At 41.3% G+C, this 24,266-nt stretch overlaps 2 protein-coding genes across 2 annotated transcripts; both read left to right on the top strand.

Moving 5' to 3' along the window:
- Positions 1 to 5,231: 5,231 nt before the first annotated feature.
- LOC134880405 (retinol-binding protein 2-like) lies at positions 5,232 to 8,501 on the top strand. Its single transcript, XM_063907345.1, has 4 exons — positions 5,232 to 5,380; positions 7,681 to 7,859; positions 7,986 to 8,087; positions 8,357 to 8,501. Exons 1-4 carry the CDS (start codon positions 5,308 to 5,310, stop codon positions 8,408 to 8,410), a joined length of 408 nt encoding a protein of 135 aa, XP_063763415.1. The 5' UTR covers positions 5,232 to 5,307; the 3' UTR covers positions 8,411 to 8,501.
- A 2,389-nt stretch (positions 8,502 to 10,890) lies between these two features.
- LOC134880643 (coatomer subunit beta'-like) lies at positions 10,891 to 24,180 on the top strand. Its single transcript, XM_063907647.1, has 22 exons — positions 10,891 to 10,995; positions 11,842 to 11,979; positions 12,099 to 12,185; positions 12,276 to 12,402; positions 12,496 to 12,644; positions 12,959 to 13,105; positions 13,608 to 13,707; positions 14,164 to 14,306; positions 14,478 to 14,677; positions 14,758 to 14,868; positions 16,120 to 16,208; positions 16,284 to 16,390; positions 16,474 to 16,617; positions 16,859 to 16,989; positions 17,372 to 17,579; positions 17,811 to 17,921; positions 19,512 to 19,726; positions 19,833 to 19,925; positions 20,658 to 20,838; positions 21,043 to 21,114; positions 21,603 to 22,679; positions 23,171 to 24,180. The coding sequence occupies exons 1-22, from the start codon at positions 10,993 to 10,995 to the stop codon at positions 23,258 to 23,260; spliced, it is 3,723 nt and encodes a 1,240-aa protein (XP_063763717.1). The 5' UTR covers positions 10,891 to 10,992; the 3' UTR covers positions 23,261 to 24,180.
- Positions 24,181 to 24,266: the final 86 nt, after the last annotated feature.

Raw genomic sequence — 24,266 nt, forward strand, 5'->3', positions numbered from 1 at the left:
GCTTCGTCTCTTTGGACATCAAGGCTGTCCAACATACGGACCTATTATGTACTGCTCTGCTTTCGAAAGGACTGCACGCTATTTGTGAGTGCATAGAAGTAAATGGATTGGCACTTACGTCGCTTTTTCTCCGCTGTCTGAAAGGTTTTTGAGTAGTAATGTGCAGTTTCCTGAGTGTGTATATGCAGGGATGTCATAGCATTACTCATTATTCGAGAGAGCAGCAGCCACTCATTTAACAATCAATGCATTTCCCCCTGATAATGTCACATTGGGAACTACAAATCTGTGAATGTTATAGGGAATTAGAAATAAAATACATATTAAACTACACCATTGGAGGCAGGGCCGAATTCATTCCTCCTATGAGCTGCCACTGTGGCACTTGAAACTAAATTAGCCAAATCCTTCCTGGATAATTCGGCCATCATGCGCATCCATTGAGCATGCACAATTAAACTCCCTTAAACTCCGCCTCCCATCATTAAGCCCTACCCACACGTCTTAAACCACGCATCCAAGCAACTTCAGGGGGGGACAATAACTCTAGATATATATAAGGTCTATTCAAGTGCTTCGATTGTGAGGAAGATTTACCTTCAAAGAAACATATGTGCTAATTTAAAGCGGTCACTTTCCCAGTGTAAGTCAATGGAAAAAAAGTCTTAATGGGCCCATTGGTGTCACAAGACTGTAACAAGTGTTGTAGTACCACCGTTTGGCCACTACGAGATGTGTTCAATGCCCAATGGACTTTAGTTGAAATCGGCAGGAGGTAAGCTAGTTAGCTTTTAGCTGCTAGCAGTCTGTGAGAACAGGTTTCATAGCATGTCATTACGATGCTTCAATGTGTGTGTGTGTGTGTGTGTGTGTGTGTGTGTGTGTGTGTGTGTGTGTGTGTGTGTGTGTGTGTGTGTGTGTGTGTGTGTGTGTGTGTGTGTGTGTGTGTGTGTGTGTGTGTGTGTGTGTGTCTTTATGTGTAGGCATGCGCTCCTTCTGTAAATGCGGCTTTCTTTAACATGGTATTCTTTTTTTTTTTTTTAGCTTGTTCTGACGCATGTAGCATCACTGCTGTGCCCTTTTCTCTTTCAGAAAGGCTTCCATGAGGAGGATAAAAGTAAAAGTCATTCAATTGTGTGGGTACATTGGGGCCCTCTCAATTCTCACTGGGACATCAAAGAGGCACAGCAAGACGCTCTGCTATTAGAGTCCATGGGTGGGATGAAAATACATTACAAATATATCTACTCTGAAACCCAGGACGAGGCTTTAATAACAAAGAGCAGACTCCTCTCAATCATTTGTCTTCTCTAAGGGTTGTGATTAATCTAACCTTTGATGTTGTGAAACAACGGGGAGGGGGAAGAGATGGGAGTGATGTAGGGGGCCGCTCGGGGAGCTGCATGGGGATGCAAAGGCTTAGTAATGCACGGCTTTGAATGCCATGCTAATGAAGCAAATTGAATTGAATCACACAGGATATTGAGACTGTATTGCGGGGAGTGACACAGCATGCAAGCACAATGCACAACATCTTAAAGATTAGGCAGAAAAACTCAACTCTCAGAGGGAGAGGGGGAATAGAATCGCAGGATTAATCACCGCCCACTGCATATCATGTGTGTTTATAACGCGAGGGTGTGCGTATCAACGTACACATCTGCTCGTGTACAAGGGTAGATAAGCGGGAAGGTGTGAGTTGCAGACAGGCGGTACAGAAATGTATGATGAATACACAGACAAAAGGCACAGTGTGTGTGTAAGTGCCGAGTGTGTGTGTGTATGCCTCCAAGGTTATTGGGCTCAGGAAGTGCCATTAGGTGTGAATTAGGCAGAATTAAAAATGAATCCGCTGTCATGCATTATTAAAACAACCCTAATTGCATTTGCATAAGTCTATGAGATGCGGTTTACGCATGCCAGCATGCTAGCACGTTTTGTGCATGTGTAATGGATGCAGGCTGTCTTATATATAGGATTACTTGCCTTTTTCTTAATCATTAAGGGCTGTTTCAAATCCAAATCCTCTCTGGGTGTTGGTGTTTACTGTGAGGCAGTTATTGCATCTCCTAAACCTCTTCTTACAGCTAACAAATTCCTTCCAATTCACCTGACCAAGACAACTAACAGAGAGCTGTTCTCCACCGAGCGCCTCGGCTGGCAGATGGCTCTGTGTCATCCATACTTTGATCACAGTGAAACATGTGATACTATTTTTGCACAGAGCTCAAGGTATGAGAGTGACTTTTACGTAGCAACATTGCCCCTGTGTGGCTGAAAGGACAAATAAGCCGTCCAACCCTGAAGCTGAGTTGAGGAGAGTCAGAAGAAGAAAGATGACATATCAAAATGTGAGTGGTGATTTAAATATGCAGCTTTTTTATGTAGAAATATATGTCTATGTAGAGTGCATTTTTGTAGGGCGGATACATCATTGCATTGTAAGTATTAATTTACTATTTATATTTAATCTACCTAATCTAAAACTAGTTTGGATAATTATTTAACAATTTCTATTAATAATTCATTATTTATAATTATTTAAAATCAATGAAAATTCACCTTGGACAATAAAAAAACAATAAAAATATAATAATCATAACATTATTAAGAATAATGACATTTAATTATGTAATTTAATAACATATGTATGACTAAAATAAGCAACAGTCAGAGTTAAAGTTCTGGCAAAAGGCTAATTTAGGATTTATATAGCAGTATAAACATGCTTAGGCTAAATCAACTATTTTAAATCAGTTTTCTTGTGTGTGGTTTGATCAGATTTGATATACAGAAGTGGACTGGTAGCTGCCAGTTCACCTCCTGGTCACTGCCGAGGTGCTCTTGAGCAAGGGACCGAACCCCACCACCACCGCTCCCCTGATCTAGACATTAGACGTTGGTTTTGCGCTGAAAATAAGTTTGAATTGAAATGAAGAAGGATCCTCTCTGTCAGCGTACTGACTGCAAACCAAACACACAATTCCTTACAGCAGCAGATTATAAGCTGTTGCTTTGACTAGATTAACAGTATTCAAGCTTCTCTATATAACCTTTCTATCGATGTGCTATTAATTAATAAGTGAAGATAGATTTGTCCTTAAATTCTACGTATCTATGTTAGTTTTCAAACTGCATTACTTGAGATTCTGGCCTCTTGCACGAAACTGAATGAACAGAAAACCCAACAATGACCTCAAAACGTTTGTTATGGAGGACGTGCTTTCGAACATTTACTTGTGTACATATCCAGCCGGCACGGATCAATACATCATGTCTCTGTCCGACTGACAAATATCAGCCCAGTATTCGCTGTAGTTCAACTTTCAACTACATCTTGTTTTCTATTATCTGCTTCATACCCATGTTCGATTCAGGTACGATGGGATAAGTTGGTTTTCTGCAGAAAATAATCCATTCATCCGAGGGGAACTGGTGGCAATAACTCTGTGTGGGTCTTTTATGAAAGATAGGGACACTTTTCTACGTAATTCTTCCTATTTTTAATATTAAAATGTCAATGAATGGAGCCATAACTTTGCTTTTCACTTCTGACCTGATTTACTGGATGATGCATTGGTCACCATAGACTGAAAACCTGAAAAAGTTGCAGAACTAAATAAAATGAAGGCGTCTGATTGCCTTAGTTCTTTCAAGTAGATGCACTTACAAGTCAAATGTTTTCAGATCTTTAATAACTTACATCCACCGCTGAAATTAGAGGCGCTGCACGATAGCTGCCCACTGCTCCTAGTACTAGGATGGGTTAAATGCAGAGGACTAATTTCACTGTGTGTGCTCTGCTGTGTGCATGCATGTGACAAATAAAGAGGGTTTCATCCTCCGATCCAGCTTACTGCAGGCGTTTGTGAAGCTTTCCTGACAGCCGTCGACATCAGACGCGTGAACAAAAGAAAAGAAGAACAGTGGAATGACTTCTACTTTCAAGTAGTGCTTACTCAATCCTCATAATAGTCAGGGTAAATCAATATTTACTCGTTAAAGCAGCTCACAAAACTTGAGTTGTAGAACTGTTTTACTACTTCAGCTAGTTCATCTTTACAATTGTATTCAACATGTAGGCTTACAGTGTACATTTATTTGATAGTTATTGATGGTTATCCGTAAATAAAGCTAAAGACAATCTTGCAAGCTAGTTAAAGTAGTTCAAACTTTTTGAAAATGACACATGACACGTCACAAAATATGGACCCCTCCCCCCCCTTTATGCCACACCTATCTTTAAACCCAGCATAGAGTTCAATTAAACATCCCAATCTTGACTGTGGGAGAGAGATAAATGCCCCTGTAAACCAATGCATCTTATCACAGCTGATAAACTATAACACACACCGCCCGCCTCACCTTTGACCCTCCACATCCATCTCACCTTTGCAAAATCAAATAGGTGTCACAGGATGAAATAGCGCTGTGTTTGCACCACGGATACAGCAGGTGTTACTATGCTCTGTGAAAGCTCGCTGTATTGATCAAAGCTGCTGCTGCTGAGAGACAGCCTCTGTTAAAGAGCATAGAGGTATCAGAAAGCAATGCGAGATATATTTCCTACAATGAACTGTGGTTGTGTTAACCTCGATATAAACCAATCTGCAACTTTGCATAATCCCACACTAAGCAGTTTAAATGATGTGCACATGTGCTCACACTCTGATAACGTAGCCGCTGATAAAGGTGTGTTATCTTACATGGATTCTTAAAGAGACCTTGTAGTCTAAAGTCTTGAGGGACATTCCTGAAAGTCTAACTTTGGGTAAATACTGCTGTGGAGATGCATTTACGTCTCTACAAAATTGTGCTCCCTTGAACTTTGTTCCTTTGATATGAAACCGGAGAGGAGTATTTCCACTGCAGGCACTAAAAAAGACTCCAGCTACGAATTAACGTGCAGGCATCTAAGGTAATCATCGCTCGTGTCTGCTCCATCTTCCCTCCATTCGCGCACATTAGAGTGGAAATGGAAAAGTGCAAGAGGTTCTTTAAGTGCATCCAAGACGGCGTGCACACACTTAATGCACAGACACACACGGTATCATAATGTAACATGATGTATGAACATGTAGAGCAGCAGGTTTACAATGCACAATGCAAACCTGGACTTGTTATGATACACATAATAATGGAGTTATCAGTTGGACCATGTACTTCTGGTACACACGCACACACACACACACACACACACACACACACACACACACACTGCATATAAAGGGGTTGGGATTTCCCTGTTTCTCTTAGTGTGACAAGCGTACGGCTAACTGCTATCTGCACTCATCAAACGGATCAAAAATGCCTGCTGACTATAACGGACGATGGGAGATGGTGAGCAACGAGAACTTCGAGGATATCATGAAGGGCATCGGTAAGCTCCACTTTTAATTATCAGGGTACAGAAGGGGGGGCTTTGTCTTGTAAACCCTCTTTAAAATCACGAGTCAATTAGCAGGTTGCTATTAAATATACACCCAAGTAGAGAGGGAGGGATGAGCAGGACGGTTGCGTGACAGAAAGAAAAGAAGAACAGTGGAAGTACTTAGTAGTGCTTACTCAATCCGCATAATAGTCAGGGTAAATCAATATTTACTAGTTAAAGCAGCTCAAAAACCTAGAAGATGTCACACAAACTCAAAATATTGAGTTGTAGAACTGTTTTATTGCTTCAACTACTTAATCTTTACAATGAAATTCAGCATGTGTGCTTACAGTGTACATTTATCTGATAGTTATACATAAATAAAGCCTAAGACAATCTTGCAAGCTAGTTAAAGAAGCAATTTAGTTTTGAAAATGACTTCCTTTAAAGTTTAACTACTTAATCTTTTCAATTATATTCAACATTTAGGTTTAGAGTGGACAGTTGTCTATAAATAAAACTAAACACAATCATGCAATTGGTTGCAGAAGTGTCAAGTGGACCCTTCCCCACTTTGTCTAGTCACCCCTCGTTAAAATCAGAAGTCAATTAGCAGGTTGCTGTTAAATATGCAGCCAAGTAGAGAGGGAGGAATGAGCGGGACGTGACGGAAAGAGTGAGAGGGAGGAGGAAAAAGAGGAATTCTGTGGCACTGCTTCACTTCCTCATTGAGCCGCTGTCAGGCCTAGTTAACCTCCACTCGGAGAGGCGCTGCCGTCCCGTTACCGCGCCAAATAAATATTGATTCAGTCCTTTCAGTATCCTCCTGATCCGCCAAATGGTAGAACGGAATCCGACCCTGGATCAGGCAGCGGGCCAGCTCGTTATTTTAAAGAAATTGAGGAAGATAGAGCCCTCTTTTTGACTCTCCTCTTTTGGCGTGTCAGGCCTCCGAAACACTTTCATTATTCACGACTCTATCTGCAATTCATAAAACATCCCCGGCACTCAGCTCTCACTCAAACCCAGGAAATCCAGAAGGCCTCCACCTCATTTCCATCGAGCGGATGGGAAAATGACATCCTTATGGAAATTGGTCAAAAATATTATTTAGATGGGTAAATATCGGGGGCCCCGTCTGTAAGAGTGATGGCATGAAATTGAATTTTCACGTTTAGGCAAATGGGATATGAATATCTGAGTGGTGGGGTGGGTGGTTTTCAGAGCCCGATGTCGAGCGTGGCGGAGGAACTCATTTGACTCGGAGTAAGGTCATATTTTAAAGTGTAAATGAGACTGTCAGAAAAACCATAGAAGAAGAATCACAGTAAGCGGCCTGCGGTGCCACACGTGTGTCAGTGGATGTGTGCTTTTGTGTGTCAGCGTATAGAAGGATTACAGAAAAGCACATCGAAAAAACTGGCTGACAGACATAGAAGAAGATCTGATACTTCAGAATTGCACTTTTCACAGTATTATAGATTACCCTATTATGTTTTATCACCATTCAACATGTTTCTATATCAGTAACTTAAGAGACTGTGTAAAATAAAGTACATTATCTAGCACAATAATGCATTTTCTCATATCAGCATAATGAGTATTATATACATTATGTGAAATGAAAGTCCTACATTCAAACTCTCACTTAAGTAAAGTGTTATCAGCTAAATGTACCTAAAGAATTCTAATAAAAAGTGCTTATTCTGCAGAAAAATGACCTCCATATGTGATAAATAGTCATGTATTTGACATTTATAGGTTGTAAATATTGCTGCATTACTTACAAATTAAATTCTGATACACCAATCATTGATGTTAGGACTTTCTTTCTCAATTTCTTTCAAATAAATTGGATATTTTTATCTTGACTTTACCTTAAAAAAGTCATTGCACTGGTTAATCTTTAGAGATGATAACGGGTTATCACATTGTAGGAGCCAATTAGAGCTCAGGGCATAAAAAAAGGAACTCTTTTTTGCTTACTCAAACATCTTTGCAGCACACACCCTAGCACATCCACGTCTATGCTAGAGTTAAGTTTGGAAGTCACTGTGTGTTAGTGTTATTTTTGTATGCTGAATAAAAGGCTGATTTAAGTTAAATGGACACCATTTTTTAAATCGCAAAGGAAGCGGCTAAAAGTGTTGTCTTAACCTCTGCAACATCTTAATATAAAAAGCTATGAAAGCATTAAAATAAACGTAGTGAAGCAGAATAATGATGCAGAATTAAATGGAAATGTAGGTAAAACATTTTTACTGCAATACTTTCTGACAGCACGCTGACGTTCACTCCTGTTCTTGCAGACATTGACTTTGCCACCAGAAAGATAGCGTCCCACCTGCACCAGACGAAGGTGATCGTGCAGAACGGAGACAAGTTTGAGACGAAGACGCTGAGCACCTTCAGGAACTACGAGGTCAACTTCACCGTGGGGGAGGAGTTCGAGGAGCAGACAAAGGGCCTGGACAACCGGAAGGTCATGGTAGGACTATTTTCCTCTTTTTTCTACATCACTAACGAGTGAAGCTGCTCCGTAGATGTAATGACATCACTTGTAAAGCACTACATTTGAGTGGTAACCATTATGTTTGTTTGTGTGGTGATAAAGTCACTGGTTACCTGGGACGGGGACAAGCTGGTGTGCGTTCAGAAGGGCGAGAAGGCAAATCGGGGCTGGAAGCACTGGATCGAGGGAGACCTGCTACACCAGGTGAGGACACAAAATAGGGGGGAAAGTTGTACAAGTTTTGCAGGGAATGAAATCTTAACGGACTACATGCAGAATTTTTAGCTGACCACATTAAATCAGATAATTCTTCACCTGCTTCTATGAAATATTTCATATAATCAGATGTCAATAAAGGCGATAATGAAGCGATATCTATAACACATGTAGGTGTTATCTGCCTGATTGTGTTATTAAGAGACATTTGTTACATCACGTTGAACTCGCAGTCTGAAGGTCTTCTTCTCTTTCAGGAAATCACTGTGCTCGACAAAGTCTGCCACCAAGTGTTTAAGAAGAGCCAATAAGAAGAAGAAGAACCCTATCTGTCGTGTGTTGCATATTTCTGCCTATTTTTAATGTCATGATGAAGACCTGTAATAAACTGACATAAAAACACTGGATTTTATTCATTTTTATTTTTTATTCAGCAAGCAAGTTGTGTTTTTATTAAGGTCCAACTTTTAATTGTCACAGAAGTAATACACTTCCTTTTGGGCTACATGTTCACATTTAAAGCACAGAAATGTCACTCTGGACAGTGGTTAGACATTAGTTCTATACATGAATGTACAATTTATAAATGACATTTATACTGAAAGTGTTTTCTAATATGAAATCTTAAATATATGTACGGAATAAAGTAAAATCGGGGCAAATAAGTGGACATTCCTCGAGTGTGGGACATGGAGAGCAGTGATTGGTTACCAGATCTCAGGGGTCAGGAGGTCGTATAGTGGACAAGCAGATAGTCCATGCCGTGCTTAAAAAACTACTAATTAATCTCAAAATCAATTCTGAACTTTACCGGTGAATCGCGGCCAGTACAGGGGAGATAAGGTCCCTCTTTCTGGTAGCAGTGAGGAGTTCTGCTGCTGCATTTTGAAACAGCTGCAGGATAGGGACTTACTGAATGATTCCTACGTTGAAAAAAAATAAGATTAAAACGTTGCAGAAGTCGAGGAAATAAAGTGTGCTCTTCAGTCTCTAAATCTTGACAGACATTATTATAATCAAGCCAGTGATCTAAAGCTAGGATAACTGATTTGTTTCAGAGTTGACTTTGTGTGTGGGCCTTTAGACTGAATGATGGAGGATTGAGGGCATTGATTGTGGTTGAGCAGTTGTCGGCTGGGAAATAAGACCTGGGTTTTATTGTGGCTTGGCTGAAGAAAGCTTTTAGCCCTGCAGGATTTAATATCATCAATGCACTTAAGGATTATGTAATGTAAAGCGTTCTGGTGCACCGCAAAGAAATGTCCTAATTCTCTGTAATGTTTGCATGAGACAAAAGACCAAAAGGCTGTTTTAATCCATGGTCATATTTGACGATTGCTTAGTATATTTGTAGGAATAAGACCATGATGGATAAAGTACTCCGATATTTAAGTGAAAGTAGTAATACTACAGTGAATAAATGTAATGTTACAAATGAAAGTCACGCAACGTTTCTAAATAAAATTTGAGTAAAAGCAGGGGTGGAATATTCATTAACATATTAACATGAAAATGTAAATTAAAGTTGAACTTCTTATTCTGCAAAACTTTAAGAGTAATATATTTGATTAAATACTAATTATTAATGCATTAATGATTGTATATATTTAAAGGCCTGTCAGACAGGTGTACACTTTGGCCAAGGGGTCAATAAAGGCTTTTTCTTTACCTTTAATAATTGTTATCTTCAGGCTATCTTTAAAACAACTGAAGCTACATGTCAGATAAATGCAGTAAAAAGTAAAATGGGCCTATTTCCTCTCAATTGTAGTGGAGTAAAACTGTAAAACAGCAGGAAATGGAAATAAACAGCTTGATTAAAAATGGTATTTAAGTACAGAATCCTAATTAAGTAAATTAAGGATACTTAGTTATTGTCCTTTACTGATTTACTGATTACCGATAAACTCGGTGTGTAGTTTGAGTGTTGTTGCAGTGCAGGTACAACGTGTTCTTCTGCTCAGCCGGATCCTGAGCCTCTCTCCACAGGAAGCTCTGGAGGATCCACGTCGCCAAAAGACGCTGCCTCAAGTCACACAGCGGAGGAGCGATTCAAACCGGAAACGGGATGTATTGACTTCAAAATAAAAGCATTGCATTGATGACGGTTAAATAATTGACTTTAATGGTTTTTGTTTGACTTTTTAGTGTTAAAATATTAAAAATCATCAAACATCAAAAGTTGTTAACTTGTAACATGCATGAAAATAAATGAAAGTTTGATAGTTAGATAATATATAATTGTCGATTATTCATTATGTTTACATTTATTCTGAGCACCTAATTTAATCAAATATATATTATAGCATACATTGTCCTTACAACCAGCCTTACAATGTACCTTTTCTGTATTGTTATGCCTTTATTATGACCTTTATGCATGCAATATACTGTATGTTACTACACTTTGTTTGTGATGTAAAACCAAACAAACATTAAATTGTTATATATGATCTTGAAACGGTTCATTAAGAGTAAAAGCTGGAGTCAACTTTCTTGTTTGCATTCTATCTTTACCATTTAAGAAAGCTTGGATTTTTATTACAATGCTGGCAATTAATTACAAACAAAAATATATTAGTATTTGTCTTTTTTTAACTTAATTTCACTTATTCATGGTTGAATTGCAATATCATAATTGGAATATTACATTAAAGTGTTTGCTTGGCCCTTTATATACAGTTTTAGATGTTCTTTGTGTCATTTATTTTATTTTTCAGAGAACTGTTTGAGTCTTATTGTGAAACTAAAACCGGAAGTTGCTATGTTTTTATCCACGTTCGCTTGGCCACAGCATTCTCTCCACGTTGAGTTCAAGAGAAGCCCGACGAGGGCAACAGGGGAGCGGATTACTTCACCGGACAGCACTGCACAGACTCACTGACGTGGAACCATGGTAGGAGAATTAAACAAACACAAAGCTTTGCAATAACTTTGTTTATTTGTTGATTGTTGTTTGGTTGCTCTGCGTCAGTGGCACGCGACGCCGTGTGCGTAGGCTACACTGTCCACAAACCTTCAGCATAACAAACTCCATTCAAAGTAGACAGTATTCCTATACATGCAATGACGACATAACGCAAAAACTGCACATATTTCATGACACACAAAAGTTAAAACCACTATAAAAACATCCCTCAGTTGTACATTGTGTGACACACTTTTGGTTTTGTTTGTAAGAGGCTTTTAACTCCTTGCCATTTCAAGTTGACACATCCATATGCTTCTTACTTCCATTGACATGATTTAGGCTGGAAGTCATTCTGGAGCAGGCATACATATTAAATGTGGAATGGGAAGTATTGACAGACACACCCCCTCCATTAGGGCCTCCTATCTCCAAAAGCTGAACCATAATATGCCTTACCAAATAAAAGTCATTGAATTAAGTGTCTGCAATGCCAAACAACGCCATATAGACTATAATATTCAACATATTCCCTATTTACTCAAGTTAAGTATTCGATCAGGAAGCAGACCCCATATCCACATTTAAGAGTGGGCTAAAGACTTTCCTAATTAATACATCTTGTAGTTATGGCTCGTGACATTAAAATCCACCTTGTTTTATATACATTGACATCGTAAATGTGTCAATAGGATTTCTTTTGTATGTGATTACACTTTGGTTTGATATTTGTGCTTAAACAATCTTTTAAAAAACGGACATCCACGCTTGTTGAGAGCTGCTTCCTGATTCTTCTTGTTTACGTTTAATCATCGTCCTTATTTTATTCCCTAGCCTCTGCGGTTGGACATCAAGCGGAAGCTGTCTGCTCGCTCAGACCGGGTGAAGAGCACCGACCTGCACCCCACCGAGCCCTGGATGGTGGCGAGTCTGTACAGCGGCACCGTGGTGGTGTGGAACCACGAGACACAGGTCACTATCAGCTACCGCACACACCTCTATACACTCAAACACTCCTCTGATCCCTCACAGAAGCACTTTGTTATAATGTGGATCTGCTTTGACCCCTGTGTGTGTGTGTCTGTGTGTAGATGATGGTGAAAACCTTCGAGCTGTGTGATCTGCCCGTCAGAGTGGCCAAGTTTGTAGCCAGGAAACACTGGGTCATCGCCGGAGCAGTGAGTGTTGTGACTCAATGACAGTGTCAATGTTTTTTGTCTTTTTGTTTGGGAATATTTGCACGTGTTGATCTCGCTGTCTGTCCCCAGGATGATATGCAGATCCGTGTGTTTAATTACAACACCCTGGAGCGAGTTCACATGTTCGAGGCTCACTCCGACTACATCCGCTGTATCGTGGTGCATCCATCCCAGCCCTACATCCTCACCAGCAGCGGTAGGGAAGAACTACGACAAAACATTTCAACGTGTAATCAAAGGGATCCTATTCTCATCGTCGATACATGTTTTACTTGTGTATGGTCTCCAGATGATATGCTGATCAAGCTGTGGGACTGGGAGAGGAAGTGGACGTGCAGTCAGGTGTTTGAGGGACACACTCACTACGTCATGCAGATCGTCATCAACCCCAAAGACAACAACCAGTTTGCCAGCGCCTCTCTGGACCGAACTATCAAGGTACACACACACACCCACACACACACACACACACGTAGAAGCTAATGTGTGTAAGACGGACAAAAGAAGATTGCTTTGGGACACAAACGAGAGAAGGTTGCTGATGTTTTTCAAGTTAAAATGAAAGTAAAAGTGACAGAGACATTATCTTTACAGGCAGAGAGACTGGGACAGTTATATTGGAAATGTAGCAAAGAGTAATTCAACCACTCCAATCTTAACCCAAGTTATTCATAAGATATATCGTGGCTTTCTGCAAACCTATAACCTAATAACCTGGACACACTGCTCTACCCTCTATCCTTCTGCTGCAGGTGTGGCAGCTCGGCTCCAAGACCCCCAACTTCACTCTGGAGGGCCACGAGAAGGGCGTGAACTGCATCGATTATTACAACGGAGGAGACAAGCCCTACCTGATATCGGGCGCTGACGACCGCCTGGTCAAGATCTGGGACTATCAGGTAATGAACTGTACACTGAAAAGGAAATTGCTTCCAGCCTGAACTTAATCCTGATGAATGGCTTCCTCCCACCTCTCCGGTGCTCCTAATAACTCTCTGGTACAAATGTTTAATAAAGACATTCAACTCTGTCTTTGTGCCTCATCCATCTGTACTTAACTACTAAAGTATTACACTGTTTCCAGTTAGAAAGGACAATTTAAAACACCATGGATCATTTAAGAGTACACTATTATCTTATACCGGAGAGAAAAAATGTCCAGTTTGAACAAAATGAATCCATACCTGAGCTGTACATATCTCTAAGTGGTTTTCATCACATATAAATATAAGAATAGCAGGAAATAGCTGTAGTTAAAGCAGGGTGTATTCATGCAATGCACCGTATCAGTTTTCAAACGGCTTGTGTAGCAGATAGCATGTGTCTGTTGTTCTTTATGTCAGCACGTGAGAAGTCTACATCTATAAAGTGACATAATGAGTATGTGTCTCCATCTTCCAGAACAAAACCTGTGTTCAGACGTTGGAGGGTCACGCCCAGAATGTGACCTGCGTGTGTTTCCACCCCGAGCTGCCAATCATCCTCACCGGCTCCGAGGACGGTACGATCTTTATTTCAGTCAAAAATATATGTTTACGCTACAAAACCACCTCAACATCTTGGTACATTTGACTTCTTTGTTATGAGATTAACACTAATACACCACTGTGTGTATTTTAATATGCATGTTATAGAGTGTATTGCACCCTAACTTTATTTTATCCTTTTATTAAACTTTTTAATTCAACTTATTTATATTTAATATCCATGTTTTATTCCATTTCATATTTCTATTGAACATTTTACTTAAACACCTTTATTTTTATTTTTTTTGTGGACATTTTGGTTTAAGTTATGGTTAAAAAATATACTTGATCTTATTAGTTGCACTTTTAAATAATTAATTGTAATTGTATTTATTTATTGTTTTTCTATCTTTTATTTTATTTCATTTTAAAACTGTCACAATATCCATTTTCCCCCAGAAACAAAAATGAAGTATTCTGATTTCCTACAGGCACTGTTAGAGTGTGGCACTCCAACACCTACCGGCTGGAAAACACCCTGAACTACGGCATGGAGCGGGTGTGGTGTATCTCTGGCCAGGCGGGCTCCAACAGTGTGGCTCTGGGCTACGACGAAGGCAGCATCATCATCAAGGTACACAACGTTTAGCATTCAAGGTCTTTTCATGAGATGTATACTAAACTTGTGGGAATTAGTCCTAAAACCATAAACAAGGAAAGGTCTCAAAGTTGAGCTGCTGCTGGTGGCAAATCTTACGCTGCAGACTTGCCTTACCTCACCTTTCCCCTCCCCTTCTCTGCTCAGCTGGGGCGGGAGGAGCCGGCCATGTCCATGGACTCCAGCGGGAAGGTGATGTGGGCGCGCCACTCCGAAGTGCAGCAGGCCAACCTGAAGACCATGGGGGAGACGGAGATCAGAGACGGGGAGAGGCTGTCCCTGGGCGTCAAAGACATGGGCAGCTGCGAGATCTTCCCCCAGACCATCCAGCACAGCCCCAACGGGAGGTGAGGCGAATAACCGCTATAATATAAACCTGTGTACTGTAATGATTTGTTGTTCCTAAATGTGTTTTGTTTATCTGCAGATTTGTAGTGGTGTGTGGAGACGGAGAGTATATCATCTACACCGCCATGGCTCTGAGGAACAAGAGCTTCGGCTCTGCTCAGGAGTTCGTCTGGGCCCACGACTCCTCACAGTAAGTTCTTGAAGGAAGAGTTCAACACTTTTTGAAACACACTTATTGGCCTTCTTGCTGAGAGTAAGAGCAGAACATTATGATTATTCCTTGGATGTTTTATGACACCAGAGGGAGCGTTTCCGCTGAGCTTAGCATTAAATATAGTTTTGAGATTTTGGACAGAGGAAGGCTAGACGTTTCCCTGCTTTGAGTCTTTCATCTATGCTAAGCTAGGCTAACAGCATGCTTGATATTTAGTGAACGGACATAAGTGTGGTACTGATTTACTCATCTAATATTTTTTACTGGAATTACAGTATTGGAAGTTTCGATTATTGTTGCATCATTATACTAATTATAATTGATACAAATATTGATTGTTTAATAATAATAATGACTTGGATTTATATAGCGCCTTTCATAATACCCAAGGTCGCTTCACAAAGTGGGAGGAGGGAGGTAGAGGGAGAGGTGGGGGGTTAGGGATGGATAGGCAAAAGAGAAGAGGTGTGTTTTGAGGTGCTTTTGGAACTGTGTAAGAGACGTGGCAGAACGGATATGAGGGGGCAGAGTGTTCCAGAGGGTAGGGGCAAGTACACAGAAAGCCCTATCGCCAAAGGTTCTGAGTCTGGTGCGAGGAGTGGAGAGTAAGTCCTTGCTGGTGGAGCGCAGGGACCGTGACTGGGAGTATGGCTGGAGGAGGTCGGTTATATACTGGGGGGCCAATGAGTGAAGTGATTTGTAGGTGAGGAGGAGGATTTTGTAGCAGATCCTTTGTTTGATTGGCAGCCAATGGAGTTTCTTGAGGATGGGGGTGATGTGCTGCCAGGGCTTGGTGTGCGTTAACACCCTGGCAGCTGAGTTCTGGACATACTGCAGTCTGTCTAGGGCCTTGTTGGGCAGCCCAGACAGGACACCATTGCAGTAGTCCAGACGGGAGGTGATGAAGGCGTGAATGAGAGTTTCGGTGACTGAGTCGGTGAGTGACGGCCGGAGTCTTGAAATGTTACGGAGGTGGAAAAATGATTTCTTTTCAAGAGGAACTCACCATACCTCATCTAAAATAACATTTACAGATATTTAGCCTTTATCAAATATTGTGCTTCCTGTCATTTGAGTATTGCACTAGCCCCTTTCTTTTTTTTATACCAATTACATTTGAATTAATTGTGCAAGCCTAGCTCCAACTGTACAATATATGCAATAACGACCATTAACTTCCCTCTCCAATGTAGTCAGACACCTGCTAAGTAAGTGTTATCGTTACAGGTATGCAGTGAGAGAGAGCAGCAGCATGATCAAAATCTTTAAGAACTTCAAAGAGAAGAAGGCCTTTAAACCAGACTTTGGAGCTGAAGGTGAGTTCATTCCTTATGCCATCACTTTATCCTTAAGATACAGCACATAAGTGTGTGTATGCTGCTTTTCTACAGGTGTGTTTGGTGGCTTCTTGCTGGGCGTGAGGTCAAACAGCGGCCTGGCCTTCTACGACTGGGATAACACTGAGCTGATCCGCCGTATCGAGATCCAGCCCAAACAGGTGGGTCATAAAGTCACAGCAGTCACGTCTCCAGCCATGTGTTTGTTATATAAGCATTATCTTATAACGTCTCCTTTGTTTAGATCTTCTGGTCGGACTCCGGGGAGCTGGTTTGCATCGGTACGGATGAGTCCTTCTTTGTGCTGCGTTACCTACCAGAGAGAGTGGCAGCCGCACAGGAGAGCAAGGAAGACGTGACAGAGGACGGGATAGAGGGCGCCTTCGAGGTACCACCTGTAGTTCAGAGTAAATCTAAAAGAAGGAGTAGGGATGTACTTGCAGAACGTCATCACATACTGAAATTAACTAACAAAAAAGGTCTTAAAACTCTTGAAATTGATGCAGATAGTTTAAAAAAACATAGTAAATGGGGAATCACTTTAATCCTGGACATTTTTAGTTATTTATGTAGATGAAATTAGTCATTTTTACACTTGTGTTTTCTTCTCCTTTCTCCCTGCTGACCAGGTGCTGGGGGAGGTCTCTGAGGTGGTGAAGACGGGGGTGTGGGTGGGAGACTGCTTCATCTACACTAGCTCTCTGAACAGACTCAACTACTATGTTGGAGGAGAGATCATCACCATTGCGCACCTGGACAGGTACGATGTTGTTGTAGAGACTATCCACTAGCCGCTGAGGGTTGGTAAAGCCAGGTCTGTTGGACATGCTGTATCCATACAAGAGAGTTTCACACTTTCTAATTATTGTAAAACCACAAAATAATATCCATTTAATATATGTAATAGCAAATCCAACAACCCAAGCACATTTCTTGCCACCACACATGTAAATCTACAAAGATGTTCCCATAATGGTTTATTTATCTCACTCAACACGCTTCCATTCCCAGATTTACAGCCAGGCATCTTGAAAAATAAGTCTGCTTTTCTCTTGCCTTGCATTACTATCCAATGAATGAAAGAAAATACTTTAAACAATCCTCAAAGCACCGCCTTAAACACATGTCTCTGTCACGTGCAGGACCATGTATCTGCTGGGCTACATCCCCAAGGACGACCGTCTGTACCTGGGGGACAAGGAGCTGAACGTCATCAGCTACGCCCTGCTGCTGTCCGTGCTGGAGTACCAGACGGCCGTCATGAGGCGGGACTTCAGCACGGCCGACAAGGTGTTGCCCACAATTCCCAAGGAGCAGAGGACCAGGGTAGCCAACTTTTTGGAGAAACAGGTACCCTACAAAGTTTTTCCAGCTCTGTGCTTTTTTTCTTTCAGCTTGAACTTCTGATAAACTCCGGGAAGGGCCACAGGATGAATAATTTACTCAACATCAGGCGGCCAGATGTTGAAAACCTCGGGGCAGAATTCTTGTTCCCTTTTTAAATGTATTAATCATGGGAAGGGTTTACATATAATAAAATATGGATAACAGTTTCATGTGTGTTTGTCTGGTGTTGTGTAGGGCTTCAAACAGCAGGCTCTCGCCGTGTCCACGGACCCCGAACACAAGTTTGAACTGGCCCTGCAACTGGGAGACCTCAAGATAGCCCAACAACTGGCCTCCGAGGCAGAGGTCAGAACACACACACACACACACACACACATACACACACACACACACACACACACACACACACACACACACACACACACACACACACACACACACTTTCTGATCTGCTTTATGATAAGTTATAACCACAGCACCTCCAGAGATAAGTCGGTCTGTGTGAAAACAGCCAAGGGCTTAATAGAAATGATTCATTTCAGCAGCTCCCATCATTTATTTTATACTTTCTATTCTGTCAGCAGTGCTGTATTTAGCATGCACTGTTTCTGCTTTATGTATAGGCCTACCTAATTTTTCCACTTAGTTTGAAAGTACTACAAATGTTGTATGGTTTTGAGACATGACATGGAAGTCAGTAGCAATGCTAGCAGCTCTGTGAAGATGCATGCTAACATGCGTACAATGACAATGCTAACATGCTCACAGTGACAATGCTAACATGCTCACAGTGACAATGCTAACATGCTCACAGTGACAATGCTAACATGCTCACAGTGACAATGCTAACATGCTCACAGTGACAATGCTAACATGCTCACAGTGACAATGCTAACATGCTCACTCTGACAATCCTAACATGCTTACAATGACAATGCTAACATGCTCACAGTGACAATGCTAACATGCTCACAGTGACAATGCTAACATGCTCACAGTGACAATGCTAACATGCTCACAGTGACAATGCTAACATGCTTACAATGACAATGCTAACATGCTCACAGTGGCAATGCTAACATACTCACAGTGACAATGCTAACATGCTCACAGTGACAATGCTAACATGCTCACAGTGACAATGCTAACATGCTCACAGTGACAATGCTAACATGCTCACAGTGACAATGCTAACATGCTCACAGTGACAATGCTAACATGCTCACTGTGACAATCCTAACATGCTTACAATGACAATGCTAACATGCTCACAGTGACAATGCTAACATGCTCACAGTGACAATGCTAACATGCTCACAGTGACAATGCTAACATGCTCACAGTGACAATGCTAACATACTCACAGTTACAATGCTAACATGCTGGGGTTACACCTGTTCTCCATCTAATTTAAGTGTGTGAGCATGTTAATAGCTGCTAATTAGCATTGAGCACAGCCTTTAGCTGCGACCGAGGTGGATGTTACTAATTGTGTAGGTATTTAGCCAAATTAAAAGTAAAAGATAAATAAAAACATAGAATATTAAAATGTATACAAACTCAAGAAGTAAAAGCAAGCAATATCCACACTGAAGGGAACATTATGAAGGGAATAGGCTTGTATTTAAAAAAAGAATTGATGACATTTTACCCACAACATTTTGGTAGAGCAAGAGGAACACTTTGGGGATCAAGACTGTGAAATTCATATCAGGACCCTTGAATGTTTGTTTGAAATGTGATGAAATCTATTTTGAGATATTTATTCTGGACTGAATTAAACTAACTTTTGGAACTTGGACCAGACTGCCGTGTGCAATGATTTTCTATAATTAGTAGCTGTTTGACTACTCAGTGTGTTTTTGGGGTTCATGCGCCTCCTGTGATAATCCTCTCTCCTGTCTGTCTGGCACCTCGGCATGCTGGGGCTTCCAGTCGGAGCAGAAATGGAAGCAGTTGGCGGAGCTCGCGACTACAAAGTGCCAGTTTGGCTTGGCTCAGGAGTGTCTGCACAACGCACAGGATTATGGGGGATTATTGCTGCTGGCCACCGCCTCGGGCAATGCCAACATGGTTGGCAAATTAGCCGAGGGGGCGGAGAGGGACGGGAAGACCAACGTAGCCTTCCTCACGTACTTCCTGCAGGGAAGGTGAGCGCAAGAAGAGGACAACCTTTGAATCCAAATTCAATCAACTTTCCTATCTTTTTCTAAATGTGTTTATTTTTTTTTACCATTTTTCTCTGTTTTTGCCCAGATTGGACAAATGTCTGGACCTTCTCATCGCAACAGATCGGTTGCCAGAGGCTGCTTTCCTGGCACGAACATATCTGCCCAGCCATGTGTCGAGGTAAAGTTGTTTCTACTGAACAGCACAAGTGGGAGTGTATTCCAGTGTGTGTACATGCATCTCATATGTGACCTGCAGGACCTTTGCCTGTAATTTGTCCAAATCCAGATTTGGAGAAATTATGCAACTGCTGAAAGTATTTGTGAATATTTTGAGATCTGCTCCTTCAAATCAGCCCCATTGAGCCTGAAACACCAACTTTTCTCCGGCCAACTTAATTCATCCAACTGAAAAGAAACATCTCATCCTTTTCTCCTAGTTTAAACATTAGTTAGCATAACTACCGCTAATCAAAGTTACCGTTCTCCCTTAACAAGCTTTTAGAAATGGGTTTAGTCGATATGGCGATGTGAGCCACAACTCGCCAAGTACTTTTTGCTCTAGAAAGTTTAAAGCCATAAGGGTTTCATATTCTGAAAGCCGAGACTTTGTTTAAAAACAACCAAAACCCCCAGAAAACCAACATTAAAGCGTCTTTATATTGAAATAAGTTGTAGCGTTGAGGTGGGTTTATACCTGTAGATATAGTAGTTGCAGAGAAGTAAATACTGTGCAGGTATTTGGCTCCAAAATGTTCTTTATCGTCTGAATACGGCAATAAAAAGATCTCCAAAATGTCCATTAATCCATGCCTATCTTGAAATGAATCGATGCATCATCCGACTGACTTTGACCGACACGTGTTCACATCATGCACCAGTGCTGAGCTGCATCTGCTTCTCCTTCCTGCAGGGTGGTGAAGCTGTGGAAGCAGAGCCTCTCCAAGGTCAACCAGAAGGCAGCAGATGCTCTGGCTGACCCCTCCCAGTACAGCAACCTTTTCCCTGGCCTCCAGCAGGCCCTGCTGGCCGAGGAGTTCCTGAAGGACACTCATGTGGGGATCAGGCCGGCTGCAGAATACCCGCTCATCATGGTCAGTGGAAATCAGAAGGACGATACTTTATTAGATCAATGAGTTATTTCATCCTAAATGATGCACTGAACTAGGTCATTGCTGCATAAATTGTCAGTTATTGAGGTTTTGTTTTTGTATCATCCTTGAATTATCTGAAGATCTGTGCATACTTTGAGCATCATGTTTGAGATTACACTTTGCCTCCCTCTTTGCATTCATCAGCCCAATGAGGACCGTAATGTTCTGGAGGAATCTGCAGGGTTTGAGTCCAAAGGAGAGATCACTCAGCCTGAGGTGAGGACAGAAACTGCACCGCTACATCCTCTGTCATCCCAAGAAGTCACTCCTTTAACTCAATCCCTGCCAAAAACAATAACAAGAAATGAATGCCATTACTGAATAGATACCTTGACGCAAAACAGCAATAGGAAGAATGTTTTTCCTGCCTTTGATGGAGGCTGCTCGCTTTAAGTATAGGTTCACTTTTTTTGAGTGTGGCTTTAGAGTATACTCGTATATTAAGATATCATCAGGGAACTTTGCTCCAAAAAGTTACATTTGGAAGTAACAACAATGAAAAGTGTTATAAATAATCAAAGGTGATATACTATAATCATGGATAACATTTTTCCTGATGACTTGAGTATTATAATCTCCACTATTTAAATACATTTCTGTACTTTTACTACAATAGGATTTTAAATTGACTCTTTTTAACTCTTTATTTGTTTTAAAATGTTGGACGATCTTTCCATTCATGTCTTTGTACTTTGTGTGCACAGGGAGAGGTGGAAAGCCTGAATGAACCCATGATGGTAGCAGCAGTGATGGAGGCTGTGCATGCAGAAGCCGCCGTAATGGAGGAGCCCATTCCAGTAAAGCAGGAGCTTATTGAACCGGTTCCAGCACCAGAAGAAGAATCCATCCCAACATCAGCATCCCCTCTTCCTGTCACTCTAACAGAGGAGCATGTTGAGCCAAAACAAGCAGAGTCTTCTGAGGAGGTGATCATCTCCAAACCAGAGGAAGACATTTTGGACTTCACCACAGAGATCCCCCCCACAGAGCCACAGGTGGTACGACCCAATCCTGTGGAAGATGTCACTCCATCAGTGGAGACAGATGTTCAGGAAATGTCTCCAGAAACCGATGCCGTGCAAGTATCTGAGACTCTTCTAATCGAGACAACATCAGAAACCATCGTGGCAACAGAAGAAATTGAGACGGTGGCAACAGAAACCATGGCAACAGAGGATGTCCTGGTGAGCACTGGGCTGATCGTTGACACTGAAGTAATAGAAACTGGTATCGAAGAACCGGAAACACCTTTAATCTCCTTAGAAGCAGCAACCCTCCCAGAACCAGCAGCAGAGGAGACTCCTGTTACTGAAGAACCTGTTTCAGAACCAGCAGCAGGACAGACTCGTGTTTCAGAGGAGCTTCTTATAGATACAGCAGCAGAGGAAACTCCTGTTACACAACAACTAGTTTCAGAAACGTCAGCATCACTCGTAGCGGTGGAGGAGCTCATCTCCTTTGAAAGCACCGCCAGGCCAGAGCTGGACGTGCCTGTCCAAGTTCAAGCCTTTCCAGATTTGGCCTTTGATCCGCTGCTAGATCCACTTGGTGATGCAATGCCAGCTTTGAAGCCAGTCCCCGCACAAGAACCAGAACAAGAGGAAGATGTGATTGAAGTCCCAGTGAAGCTGGAGGAGAACCTGGAGCCGGCTGCGCCTCCACGGGCTGATGCAGAGCTTTTACCCCCAGTAGCAGCTCCTGTAGAGGGGAAAGCTGCAGCAGAGGAGGAGGCCGGTCCTGAGGAACCTGCAGTGGACCTCGAGGATGATATGATTGATGAGGTCAATATCCGTTTTTAAAGATGCTAGTATTTGTGTTCGTTATGGAATAAAAACAAGTTATTTTAGGGGATTAACGGCTCTGAAACTTAGACCAAATTGTGACACAAACTTCCAGGGTCTCATAGTGCAGTTCTGTCTTCTATCACTGTGTACACCTGATCTCATTCAGTCGTAGAGAAGACCAAATTAAAGCATTAAAATGCATAAAGCCCCACTAAAATGTGGCTTCACTTGTGCATTTTACTCGGTACTGTTATTCTCTGTGATTAAAGAAATATGTTGTTGACAACAGGCCAGTATTTGACTGCTTTACCTTAAGCATAAGCATTAATGAGCCTCTGGTAAATGCATGCACTTCAAAATAAATGGATGACGTACCAAACCTATAATCGTGTGTACCGTTACCCCCCCTAACTTGTATGTCTCTAGTAAGTTCTTGTGTCCTAGGATGTAATGCCTTTTGTATTTTACTAAACTATTTCTACCTGTAGGGTCTGGATGATCTGGACCTGGATAATTTTGACCTGGAGGATCTGGACACCACGGACGTCAACCTGGATGAGGATTTCTTGAGTGATTAGGAAGGGGAAATCGTCCGCGATCCAACACTTGTTTTTCTTTCTCTCAGTGACCAAAGAACTCAAAGGGTTATAGGAGACCATGATAAGCAGCAGACTAACATGCCTTTAACCTTAAATAACAAGCATTGTGAACTGATATAGTATAAGATGTTCTGCTCTCTGTAACATCTTGGAACTGTGAGGACTACATTTTTAAATATTACGTCTCTAAGAAGGCTGGTTTGAGTGTGAGACCAAACTCATGGAGTTCTTTCATAGAAATAATCAAGGAAAATGGAGGGACTCAAACGTGTAAAACGGGAAATGGGGATGAGGAGTAGAAAGGTGTTTAGAAATAAGGGATGCATTGAAGCCGGTTTAAAAATATCGAGCTCAGTCTGTTGATGATCTTTTTTACACTACACATTTTCTATTTAGATAATACTGCAATAATCATGATAGCGTCTCAAAACACATATTTAAGTATCGATGGGTTTTTGAGATCTGCACCAGCATTACAGTAATGTTACTCTCTTCATACCTCAGAGCACTACTGTGGATCAGGGTGTTATCCAAGCCATAGAGCAGGTTGAAACACTGCCTTCATTCTTGAAGTTAAACTAGGTTTGGGTATTCAGAGCGTTATTTTTAGATGATGTGTAATTTTGTAAATGGTAAACAAACATGTAATTTTGACAAATCCCCCATTTGGTTATAGTCCGTGTCTTTATTACCTCCTGGTTTATGTTTACTTCACACCTTGTATCAACACGTACTGCTGCTTCTAGTTTATCAGATAAACTCCAGTATGTTTCGGTTGTAAGTGCCTTACATCTGTACTTTTTTATAGAGGGTGTTTTCCCTTTTCCTGTTTTAAAAAAAGATGGATGGTACTGTGTATCTATAGTGGACATTTGAATAAATAAGATTATAGCAATAAAGTCTGCTAAGTTGTCTAAGTTATTTTAAGAGGCCCTATTATGCTTTTGGGGGGTTTTTTCCTTTCCTCTAGTGTCTTCTATAGGTT

This window comes from Eleginops maclovinus, chromosome 18 (genome assembly GCF_036324505.1).
Source record: "Eleginops maclovinus isolate JMC-PN-2008 ecotype Puerto Natales chromosome 18, JC_Emac_rtc_rv5, whole genome shotgun sequence".
Taxonomy (NCBI): Eukaryota; Metazoa; Chordata; class Actinopteri; order Perciformes; family Eleginopidae; genus Eleginops; species Eleginops maclovinus.

Excerpts from the sequence above, each read along its gene's own strand:
- LOC134880405 (XM_063907345.1), top strand. The coding sequence starts at position 5,308 with ATGCCTGCTGACTATAACGGACGATGGGAGATGGTGAGCAACGAGAAC. Across the intron at positions 5,381-7,680 it reads GGATATCATGAAGGGCATCG|ACATTGACTTTGCCACCAGA; the intron begins GTAAGCTCCACT and ends CTGTTCTTGCAG. Across the intron at positions 7,860-7,985 it reads TGGACAACCGGAAGGTCATG|TCACTGGTTACCTGGGACGG; the intron begins GTAGGACTATTT and ends GTGGTGATAAAG.
- LOC134880643 (XM_063907647.1), top strand. Across the intron at positions 12,645-12,958 it reads CTCTGGACCGAACTATCAAG|GTGTGGCAGCTCGGCTCCAA; the intron begins GTACACACACAC and ends CTTCTGCTGCAG. Across the intron at positions 20,839-21,042 it reads CAGAATACCCGCTCATCATG|CCCAATGAGGACCGTAATGT; the intron begins GTCAGTGGAAAT and ends TGCATTCATCAG.